Genomic DNA, 12,538 nt, shown 5'->3' with positions numbered 1-12,538 from the left:
GATTGGTGCTACAGTTTTAACAAAATACAGTACAGTGATTAACCCATGCTTCTTTTCCATCAGAAAGAAGTATGGAGAAACTTCTCAAACATTGAAAATGGAAACACATGGAAAATTCTTACAATTGTTCTGTAATATTAATAGTAGACTAGGACCATTTTAAATAAAATAAATATTCATATGCTACATATGACATTAGGTAGGACTAATAAGCATCAGAAATACAAAATTGAGGAATAACCAGCAAGTAGTTCAAGATAAAAGGCTACAGTGGTGTTATCATACATTTTAAATATGTAGGAGTTCCAGTGGGCACTGCTACAAAGTTAACTCTAGGCTGTATGTACAGGAGTGTAGTATATAAGCTATATGAAATAACTGTTTTACTGTATGTAACTAGTAAAATATCAGCTGGAATACTGTGTCAAGGACTTTACTTTTCAAGATGGATACAGATCACTTGAAAAAAATTAAGAAACAAAAGAATCATCTAGAAAAGAAGATTCAAAGGAAAAACTGAAAAGATTGAATGCATTTGTGTGACAGAAACTTGAGCGAGAGACAAAGTAAATTATTTTTAATATGTACAAGGTTCTGGCATAGAGGAAAGGATCAAATTGTTTGCCTTTTTCTATGGGGTTAGAAATGTTTGCAGTAAAGCACAGCAAGGAAGTATTATTGGAATCAATAAATGTTTTCATAAACAAGTCATTCTACTAGATGATATAGCACTTGAAAAGTATTTCAAAATGTCAGCATTTATAGAACACTTGGTGCTTCTGTTGTTGATGGACAGGGAAAAAAGGCTGTTTGCAATTAAAAGTAACTTTGTTAATTGACACTGTGCAAAAATTCATTTTATATGGTCCCGCTAAAAATCATACTAAGTCATTGAGCTGTTTTTCAAAAGTAGTAACATCTTTTGAAATTCATGTTGCTTTTATTTCAGTGTGATATACAAATGTTCCTTGTATATCCAAAAAAATCCTCCTCTTTTCTCTTAGTTTGGTTCTGTGCTGAATCTATCATACAGCCATACCTTCAAATTTACAACCTTAATTTCCCTTCTGGCTACCATGCAGAAATAAGAAGCTTTCTTTTCTAGGTTTTTTTTTTAAAACTTGTCTTGCAATAAGGCAATTCTGAAAAGCATTCTGAGTTAGAATTACGGTGAATTTCATTTCACAGTGATCTTGTCAGTCATCTCTTTTCCTTCCTATTGAAAATCTCTAAATAAAAGCAGGACAGACTCCCTTCCCTAGTAAGATGACTCCATAAAAACATACAAAGAATCTAAGAATTGTAATTTATGTTTTCTTTTCAAGAAAGGAAATAGGGAATACTGGGTCAGTGCAGACATTTTTTGAAATACAGATGGTCCCCTAACCTAGCAGTTGCTAGAGATATACTGTCCTGTAACAGCCTTGATACCTGGGCAGGAAAGATCACTATCCAGCTAGTATTTGTTGCTTATTGTATATCGTCTTGTAGTGTTAAAAATCAGCATTTAATGCTTCCTTACCTAATATATTTGTGTTGTTGTGGTCTGAAGATAAACTATGATCAGAGAAGTGTTTTTAAATTCTTGGGAAGACCTATGCAGTGTTTTTTAGTCTCTATTAAAAAGAAGCATTGAGCATAAAGTAATTATTTCATTCCTGTAAATAGTGTTCTGTGAGCATCTCCAGATGTCTGGCAGACCCCACCTGATATCCTTTAAAGAACAGTGAACTAATCTTCAGTGGTTTATACATACTACTTAAAGATTTTTATTTATAAGTTGCCATGGAATCCTTCTTTAGTTACATTTTTGGTTTTCTTCCCTTAAAAGAAAAATTAAAAACATCTTCTTATATTCCTCTGCAACTTGAGTTAGATGATATTTTTTGATCTGGTTTTGATTTTGTATGTTCTATGTATGCCTAAGTTTAACTAATGAGAATGTTCACTCCCAGATATTATCAGAATTAGAAATGTCAGTATATGTGGAATTGTTCTTCAATTACCAGTTAAGCACCAGCAATTCAGTTAAATCAGTGTGAAAAGTTCACCTAGTGTGCAACATTCTGTACCAGTGCCTGAGTATGGTTTTCTGAAATTGATGTCATTTCTTGTAGGCGATTAAATAACAATGAATTTTCAGTCCTGGAAGCTACTGGAATCTTTAAGAAACTTCCTCAGCTGCGTAAAATGTAAGTGCAACTTCCGTGACCTTGTCTATTCAGATAGCGTGTTAGGTCCTTGCTGTGTTTCTCCACCTTTTTTAGTTCTTACCTATAAAAGATTCAGTATATTCTAATGAAAATCAAGAATGGGTTTAAATTAATCACTGAGGTAGGTCAGAGTTGGCAGCTCTTCTCTGTGGGACTAGGCATGTCAGCAACAACTTCTCATGGTATTATAGCTCAGGCACCTTCACTGCAGTGTCCAGCCAGCTGGCCTGTTATTCAGCCACAGCAGGGAGCTCACAGTGTAAGCTGCTCAAAAAAAGGTTCCAGTAATCTTTTTTAACTTCCTGTACTACTCCCTAACGAAGCAATTTTACCTTTTTCAGCACATTCAAGACATGGCTTTGATTCTGTGCTTCATTAAATTGTCATTAGATGAGGGAAATACCAAGATTAAATGACTGAGAAAAAAATGGTTTGATAGCTCATCCATGTAAGTCCATGTTCACCGTTCGTGTTCTAACAGGAGTTTATAATTCTTACCAGTTGCAGTTGTTACTAAAAATAAATCTGTGAAAAGCTTTTCTTTTGCCTATATAAAAGGCATTTTTAAGGGTAGATCATTTAGACTTAGTGACTCAGTCTTTTCAGGATACATCCAAACATAATAGTAAGTGAAGAAAAATACAAGTAAAACTAGGTAAGATTAGTGAAAATGACACACTGCTTTGTAGTCACCAAGTTAGTATCATTTGTAAAATATCAGTCTATGTTACTAGTGACCAAAATCTCAAGGGGAGTATTAGTATTACTTAAACTATTGTTAGCCTTATCTGGATCTTTAATGGCAGCTGTCAAGATCACAATTACTTAAATAGTTATTGCCATTATTTTTTTTTTAGTTAATAGTTAAAGATTTTTTTAAAAAACCAAAACATAACACACAAAAAACCACCAAAAATTAACTGCTTTTGACCTATCCACTTGACTACACCTTGACACTTCAGATTGGGCTGAGATACTTAATGAAAGAATGTAGAAGTGTCTGGCACAGCAGTTCTGTGCTGCTCTATGGTAGATACCCAGTTTTCTGCATTCCTCAAGTATCTCAGATTAGCACGTTTTACAGCTACAGAGCACCTCTGAAATAAATAGGATACTTGATGTTCCATACTTACACGTGTGCACACACATACAGCAGCTCTTCATATTTAGGGAAAAATAGGTAAAAGGGAATATAATGTCAGTAATTATATATTTTCAGGCTATAAAGGTAACTTAATAAACATTCTATGTCATCTAAGTTTAGTTTACCACTTTTTAGTTGAGGGAGTGTTCAGGATGAAAGAATGAAAAGGAAGTATATTAATCAGTCTCAGTGTAGCTGTCTGCTAGAATTCCCAAGAGCTTTGAAATCTGGATAATTGAGGAGGGACAAAATTGAGAAAATGTTAATGAGAAGTTAATGCTTTTAATAATACAGCTCTATAACTTCCTAATATAGTTATCAATTGTTACAACATTCTTCAGTTCAGAGAATAGTACAGTGACTGGTTAAGTGTGACTGGAAAGCAGCGAGGTAGTGATGTTACAGAGAAACCAATGCGAATTAATTCTGTATTTCTGTGGAGCTCATATTTCTTTCTGGAGGTTCAAATAGGTGCAAAGGACTTTCTGCAAAGACAACACTGAAAAATTGGGGCCTAAATATTTAATTGATTTGATGGTTCATCAGTAATAAAGCATGTGTATGCACTACATCATTGATTAGCTATGCAACATTGATTTTCAAAATATCCCTGAGAAGCAGATGAAGTAGTATGCATGTTACGCCAGGAACAGATAAGATTTTAGGAAACTAAGGGCTTCACATGGATAAGCCAGCTGAGATGAGGGATAATGAGTTTCTTGCTTCTAGTCTTCTGCAGCACCTTACAGCAGACTGAGCAGCTCCACTGTGAAACTAAGTGACAGTTATGATTGTGGATGTTGCCTACCTAGATTTTAGTAAAGCCTTTAACACCATTTCCCACGGTATTTCCTACAGAAACTGGCTACCCATGGCCTAGATAGGTGTATGCTTTACTGGATAAAGAACTGGCTGGATGGCCAAGCCCAAAGAGTGGTGGTTAATGGAGTTACAACCAGTTGGTGGGCCGGTCACAAGTGGTGTTCCCCAGGGCTCAGTACTGGGGCCAGTTCTGTTTAATATCTTTATCAGCAATCTGGGATTGAGTACACCCTCAGTAAGTTTGCAGATGACACTAAGTACAGGGAGAGTGTTGATCTGCTTGAGGGTAGGCTGGCTCTGCAGAGGGATCTGGACAGGGTGGATTGATGTGCCAAGGCCAATTGTATGAGGTTCAACAAGAAGAGCCAGGTTCTGCACTTGGGTCACAACAGCCCCACGCAGCACTACAGACTGGGGGCAGAGTGACTGGAAAGCTGCCTGGTGGGAAAGAACCTGAGAGTGCTGCTGGATGTGAGCCAGCAGTGTGCTTGGGTGGCCAAGAAGACCAACATCATCCTGGCTTGTATCCAAAACAGTGTGGCCAGCAGGACATGGGAAGTGATCGTCCCCCTGTACTCGGCACCGGTGAGACCGCTGCTCGAGTACTTTGTTCAGTTTCACGCCCCTCACTTCAAGAGGGATGTAGAGGTGCTGGAGCATGTGCAGAGAAGGGCAACGGGGCTGGCGAAGGGTCTGAAGCACAAGTCTTATGAGGAGCAGCTGAGGGAACTGGGGTTGGTTAGCCTGGAGAAAAGGAGGCTCCCCTGAGATCTTACTGCTTTCTGCAACTACCTGAAAGTTGTTGCAGGCAGGTGGGGGTAGATCTCTTCTCTGAAGTAACAAGCAATAGGATAAGAGGAAACAGCCAGGGGAGGTTTAGATTGCATATTAGAAAAAATTTCTTCACCAGAAGGGTTATCAAGCACTGAAACAGACTGTCCAGGGAAGTAGTGAAGTCGCCATCGCTGGAGATATTTATAAGATGGCTAGTTGTGGTGCTTAGGGACATGGTTTAGTGGTGGACTTGGCACTACTAGGTTAATGGTTGGACTGGATGATCTTAAAGGTCCTTTCCAACCTAAATGATTCTGTGATTGTATCCTTCATCACAGGCGAGGTGTACGTTAAATAAAGCTAGTCTAGAGATGAGTGATCAGCACTCAAGATTAAGCCACAACTCCTTGGTTTCTGTGTCTTAGATAACGGCAACTGTTCATTCTGGCAAGTGTATGCATTTTTATTCTAACAAAGAGTATCTTTCTTGATTTGAACCATTAAAATGCTTTTCTCGAAGTTACATTAAATAATGTTTGATTTTCTTCTCAACACAATTAATTCCATCAAATAAAACGGTTTTAGCTTCACTTCATTTTGTCTCAGTGCATTTTTAAGAGCTTTTGAAAAATCACTAGTGTATTATTACACTGGTTAGTGTGTAGGTTTGTATTTCTGTAATATATATATTTTTATGAAACAAACAAAACAAGGCAAGAATACCATGAAAAATCTTTAAGAAAACGTGTGTTGTGTATGTATGCTTTTGTATACATCGTACAGATACTACACATTTGGGATGTAATTTTTGTGTTCCAACTAAAATCCATAAACACTACATATTTTGGCAGTATTTTAGGTCATTTCCCCACATTTTGATCTGCTTTGCATGCAAATTGCAGATAAATACACTATGTTACTTATAAACCTTTCTTTTTAAGTAGTGTCATAAATGATTAACATTTCATGTACTGTTTACATTCACACGTTTCATTTACATATGCTGCTGTTTATACTTTTTTCTTATATTTGTGTCTACCAAGATGAAATAAAGACATTGGAGTGGTTAGTTGTGCTGGTACTCATACAGTATCATTTTTTATTAATTCATCTAATAATGCTACAAGGACTGGAGACATGAAAAAAAATGTAGTCACTGACAATATTCAAAATTATGAAAAGTTGTTCTTTTGTGGCAGCCAGCATGGACTGGGAAATTGCCGTTATTTTAAAATATCTCCAAAGATTGCTTTAAAAATCCTTAGTTCTTTGCAAGGCATTAAGTTTTGCTTTTATTGGTTTGAAGTTGAATAACATACTTGTTGCTTTTACACAATAACTCAGTATCTTGAAATCTATGCAGTCTACAGCATTTAACAGATAATTTGGGTATTTAAAAATGTAAACATGGTTTTCTCTGTTTCTGTTACTGTGTAATAGAAACCTGAGCAATAACAAGATTACAGATATTGAAGAAGGAGCATTTGATGGAGCCTCTGGTGTGAATGAACTATTGCTCACTAGCAACCGCTTGGAAAGTGTTCGACACAAAATGTTCAAAGGACTAGAGAGTCTTAAAACACTGTAAGTATGATTGTTTTGGTATTTTCATTCTTCCTTTCTGGCAGGTATTTTTTTAAGTAACATTGTGTCTGTCCTAAAATATTTTTTTTGGAAGATTAGGTATGGATTATTCAAGTATATCTTAGGTTTTGTTCCTATTTTACAAAAAGTGATAACACATTTTCTGAATTCATTAATTATTAATTACGGATATAATGTAGCTGAATTTTTTTCGTTGTGGTTATTTGACTACAGAAATTACGAATCCTCTAAAATGATGAAGTGGTTGAGAATAGGTAAACATCCAAGTGCAGAAACAGAAAAGGGAATAATAGTCTGTTTCAAAGTAACTGAATTGTGCACAGAAATTACACTTTTTACATAATGGAGTCTGATTCAGTTCAGGTCAACCATTGCTGGGAATTTTGCTAGAGGAAAAGGGATTCTGGTGGATATTGAGATGTAGGAAATTATTCTCTCCTAAGTATTTTAATGTTATTTCAACAGTAAAGGGAGGAGTAAAAGCACTATAGCTTGAACTCATTTAATTCTTTCCATGAAGGCATTTTAGCTCTTTCCACTCAAAAAAAAGATGTTTATACAATCTGCAGCTTTTTAGCCTTCTTAAGGGAACCTGTCTTTCTGATCAGCAAAGCCCAGCAAAGATTAAATGGTCTTTGGGGTCTCAGCTGTCCATAGATATTAAGTATTTTTAATGAACCAGGCCTATAATTTCTAACTTTGTATTTAAAGCTGCTAAAATTTTTAGAAGCAGCTATTCTTAGACAAGAGCTAGGGGAAAAATATTAATTTATTGATTGACAGATAGGAGAACAGCAAACTTCAAAGCTTGTAAGCTTTACAGAAATATGAGATTTTAGAATAGGTGTTTCATGCTTAGTATTCTGAAATTTTTACTAAACCTAAGAGGCATGCTGATGAGGAGTCAGGGTAGCCTGATTTCATTTAACTGAAATGCTTGAGAATGTAGTAGAAGTGGTTTCTAGAATTTATCTTAAGAAAATTCAGGTCAGAGGGACCTCAGGAGGAGGAGGAGGTCAGCTGGTACAAGCTTCTGCTCCATGTAAATAGCAGTTCTGAGGTCATTAGGCTTGGAAACATGAGGAGGGGCTGCACTGTGTCTCCGATTTGAGGAATTTCAATCAATTTATTTGTCAATTAAAAGACTCATAATCACTGATTCTAGTATTGAAAGAAAAAAAAAAAAGCGCACAAATACTTAAACACCCCTTGCCTCTGTGAACCCTACCCTACCCATCCTTCTGTTTTCCAGTCTCCTCTACACACATCGCGCTCAGTCCCCTCAGTGAGGGGACAGGCGGCACAGGATCACTGCACGTGGTCCCTCCACCAGATGCAGTCCCTTTGGAGTCATACCTCTGGGCCCTTGCTTGGGTTGCCACTTCAGCTCCAACCCCTGCTTGGGCTAAGCTAAGAAATTCTGATCCTTCCTTTCTCAGGATGCTGAGGAGCAACCGCGTGAGCTGTGTGGGAAACGACAGCTTCACAGGCCTGAGCTCAGTCCGCCTGCTCTCACTGTATGACAACCAGATCACCACCGTGGCACCTGGCTCCTTCGATACACTGCATTCCCTCTCTACATTGTAAGTCACGTTCATGTTTTACCGTAACTAAATTTAAACCTCTAATCTCCAAATTTAGACCTGATGACATTTCTGTTGATGGTTTAATATATAGTTTCACAACATGAGGTAAAGATAAGGTAAAAAAGAGTTTGTAGGCAGATTTATGAGAAAGTTTATTTCTGGACTATCTTGGACACATGAAGACTATGTTTTCATGGTGCCCTTTGATTCAGCATTGGACTGCCTTCCAGAAGTGCCTGAGAAGGCAGGAAAAAAGTCCTGCTCATGTCCGTGTCACCCCCAGCCCTGCCCCAGCCCAGAAGCCCACTGATCACAACTGGCTGAGTCACCATGTTTTCTGTCTTTCTGCCCTGTGCTGGCCAATTATTATCTTAAATTTCCTTGGCCTACTTAGGATCTTAATTCACACATGTTTTATAATGAAGCTTTAGTCTCATTTCCTATCAAAAGCATCCTTTTTTTTTTTATTTAGAACAGTAGAACCATAGAATCATTTACGTTGGAAAAGACCTTTGATATCATCAAGTCCAACTGTTAACCCAGGACTGCCAATTCCACCACTAAACCGTGTCCTTAAGGACTGTTGATAAATGATGGAATTACATATTTAAATATGTAATTTAAGGGAAGGGAAAACGGTGAGCAAAGCTGCCACTCAGTTTAATGAAGAAATGCTTTTTGTAGGTAGCATCATTCAAGAAAGTACTTAATCCACTTTTTATATCAAAAGTGACACTTTGCACCAAGTGACTAATTTGTGCATATTAAGGATGACATGTTTATAAATAATGGAATTGTCGATAGGTTTGTGCTGAAGTAAGGAGATGCCAAAAGTACTGAGACTTCTGGAAGTAAATTCATTTTTATAACTGGCATGTAATCAACTTAGCTGTCACTTCAGGTAGGAAACTTATTCTCTGGAGCAAATAAAAGATGGAAATCTTGAGATGACAAATTAATGGAATAGCTGTTGTCAGGTTAAAGCTAATAATGTAAAGTAATCTGCCTTCATCTCTATATGAAATTATTGTGTTATCAGTACAGAGTGGCTTGACAACAAGTTAGGTCTTTGACAGTTTGAAATTATTTCTAAACGAGTTTTATCAAGATTCACCGCATAGAGCTTAAATTATAGCTTTCACCTATGGTTTGTACATAGTATTGTTTGAAGAAACGTATTTAAGCTTAGCTTTGGAAAATAGAAATTGAATACATAGGATGAAAAAATGGTGTCATCCGAAGTCAACTTTCCCATGCTTTTCAGAAACCTCTTGGCCAATCCCTTCAACTGCAACTGCCATCTTGCATGGCTTGGAGACTGGCTAAGGAAGAAACGCATTGTGACAGGGAACCCTCGCTGCCAAAAACCCTACTTCCTCAAAGAGATTCCCATCCAGGATGTGGCAATTCAGGATTTTACATGTGATGATGGTAAGAAAATTAATATTCTAACTTTTTACGTTTTCAGCTTTTATATGTATGGCTGCATGATTCCCACAGATCCCAAAGTTTTATGCCTTAAATAAGTTCATCTGTGATTCATACTCAGTTTTGCCATCACTTTAAAAATCTTGCACCCATTTCTGGGTGATCAGCAAGCACATGACTATTGTATATATGCTATCAAAAGTTTTTCTTGCCTATGTTCAGGACTGTAAATCAGAATTTAGAGATAATATATAAATAAAATAAATTGATCAAATTTAATTCAGATGAGAATATTTGCAAATGCTGGTGCTTGAATCAAGCACTCTTTCAGGTTACTTGAGCAAATAACATGCCATTTTTCTTAGTTTGTGACTTATTTGATGCTTGATATATATTTAAAAAAAGCTGCTATCTTGGATCTCTCTTACACATGCTTCCATTTATTGCATTATTAGTTTGTCAATTTTCAGGGCTGTAACTTTTCCACAAAGAGACTGGTTTTTTAAAATAATTTATTAATTTGGAGAATCCACATATATTTTGCTTCATCTTTCATTTTAAGTTTTGCTCTTTCTTTAATGATCTCCCTCCACCCCTACCCCCCCGTATAATAGTAATTTTATCTAGTAAAACAGCATTGTACTAAATGATCTTGAAATGTAAGTTCGATGTAAGAGTGATGGTTTACAGAGATGACTTAATGTTTTCCCTACCTAGAGATATCATAATGTAGAAATATCATGTGTGCTTATAGGAATTCTAGGTGGGATATTATTGCAAATACTGAAGTGACATTTGTATAGTAACCTTAACATCTGTTTATTTTTATTAATCAGGAAATGATGACAATAGCTGCTCTCCACTGTCCCGCTGTCCTGCAGAATGTACTTGTCTAGACACAGTAGTTCGCTGCAGCAACAAAGGCCTAAAAGCTTTGCCTAAAGGCATCCCAAAAGATGTAACTGAACTGTAAGTGGCACATTTTTTCCATTCTATGAAAATAAGCTTCAGACTTATATTGTCAGGTTCAAGAATGAGAGGAGAAGAAAATGAAGAATTGGATTCAGTACAGTTGAAATTTATTGATATACTATTTTATAAAGACTTGCACAGTACCTTGATAAATTTGAGGTTAAGTTTGAGCTAGCAATGCTCTGTAAGCCCCAAAACACTCTAAGAACTATCTGTTACTGAAAAGCTTTAAAACTAGATGTATATAAAACTGTAATCACACTCAGAATTTATAACCCCAACACTAAACTGTCATATAACTGAACGTGGATATCATGTTACAATGGGTTAAATTACGGGCAATGGTGAATATGATTAATCTATGATCACTGTTTAGGAAGGAATGAAGAAGTTCAGTTCCGTGAAAAAGCAAAAATAAAACAATCTATTAATGTGTTTACATATTTTCATAGTGAACATGGATTTGTGATATTTCAAAAAGACTGCTTTTAATAGAAAGTCTTTTCATATAGACAGTCTTATGCAATGTGGAATAGTTTATTAATCTCTTGACACATTTTTATATGAGAAAAAGTGATAAGGTTGCATTTTATGAAAAGATATATATTTTAATATGCAGATGGACAGTAACATTGATATAAAAAAGAGCTTGCTAATTCACGTATTGTTTGAAGATAACAACTGAATAAGCTACTCAGGACTAGATGAGGCAATTTTTGTGCATTATGAAGGGGAAAAAATAAACCTAAATATTTGATCAGATAGGTCACAAGATTGAACAAAATAAATAGAAATTATTGACAAGAAAAGGAGTTTCTGTTCTATATGACAAATATTTAATACTATATATAAAATGCCTCATAATGAGTGATTAATGTAATGCTTTTTCAGAAGACATCATAACTGTGTTCTTAAGTCACTAAAACAGTTTTATTGTTTTAACATTTGGTATTATATAGAAGATTCTGAAATGCCCAGCACTAGTTTGGTGCTTAGTACCATCCAAAAGGCTTTAGTCATTAATGAAGAGAAATTGCTAAGATCTCAAATTAGCACACAGCTATATAAACCTATAACTTACTTCATTAGGTTTTGGTGTTGGGTTTTTTTCTCAAATAAAAGATAACTTAATTAAATATAGTCTGGCCTAATAAATACAATTTGACAGTGTAAGGGCATCAATGCAATGTAAAATTAAGCAGCTAAAGAAAGAGACTTTTGGAATTGTAAGTGGAACCCTGACTGTGACTGGAAACTCATTTGTGTACAATTCTGTATGCTTTAATTAGTGTCTAGCATGCAATTTAGCATATTTTTCAAAAGCATAATAGAGGTGGTTCCTGTTAGCAGTTGCATGCTGATTGATTCTTCTTGTTCATTAGCATGCATAAGCCTTCCAAGATGTACTCTTCACGTGTTTTATAAAATATCTTAATAGTTGCTTCATTTGAACAAGGAGGAATTTTTATCAGCCAAGTGGATACTTGTACTTCAGTTCTAATGAAGCTAAAGCAATATATCCTAATTTATCTGTCAAAAAAAATTTTTTTTTCAGAATAAGGTTACTTAGTTCTTCAAAAAGTTTAAATGTTGTTGGTTTTTTTTTTAATAATTAAGCATATGAGCCCATGCTCCATTCACCACCATTTATGTAATGCCATTAACATAGTGTAAGCATAAAACTTATTGAGACATATATTTTGCATTTGGCAAGCAGCCCTAAGAATGGCATAGTCCAAGGAGGGGCGGGGGGGGTGTGTGGGATGCAGCTGGGGGGGGGGGGGGGGGGCGGGTTGGGCCGGGGAGAGAGAGAAAGAAAAAGCTTTTTCATTAGATAGTTATTTCACTAAGTTTAACTGTGTTTCATCCCGTCCGTTTAGCCAAGACAAAAGTTTCCAAAGATGCTGCAGCACAGTTAAAGACATTAAGCTCAAAACTGGTCTGAGAATGTGTCTGCCAGAGTCTACTTTTTAACTCAAGTGTGTTCCAGCTAT

At 36.1% G+C, this 12,538-nt stretch overlaps 1 protein-coding gene across 13 annotated transcripts in view; it reads left to right on the top strand.

The window, feature by feature from the left end:
- The window catches only part of SLIT2 (slit guidance ligand 2), a 266,218-nt gene that overhangs the window by 201,960 nt on the left and 51,720 nt on the right, over positions 1-12,538 (top strand). For all 13 annotated transcript variants that reach the window (XR_005827150.1, XM_040588517.1, XM_040588507.1 and 10 more), the window contains 5 exons: positions 2,118-2,192; positions 6,394-6,537; positions 7,998-8,141; positions 9,409-9,575; positions 10,409-10,541. Coding sequence is in view for 12 of the 13 variants with exons in the window: in XM_040588517.1 (XP_040444451.1) it covers positions 2,118-2,192; positions 6,394-6,537; positions 7,998-8,141; positions 9,409-9,575; positions 10,409-10,541 (663 nt within the window). In the remaining variant the exon portion in view is untranslated. The remainder of the gene's footprint in view (positions 1-2,117; positions 2,193-6,393; positions 6,538-7,997; positions 8,142-9,408; positions 9,576-10,408; positions 10,542-12,538) is intronic.

This window comes from Falco naumanni, chromosome 1 (genome assembly GCF_017639655.2).
Source record: "Falco naumanni isolate bFalNau1 chromosome 1, bFalNau1.pat, whole genome shotgun sequence".
NCBI classification, from domain to species: Eukaryota; Metazoa; Chordata; class Aves; order Falconiformes; family Falconidae; genus Falco; species Falco naumanni.
The sequence above is the reverse complement of the archived record's forward strand: the minus strand, read 5'-3'. Positions and strand labels throughout refer to the sequence as shown.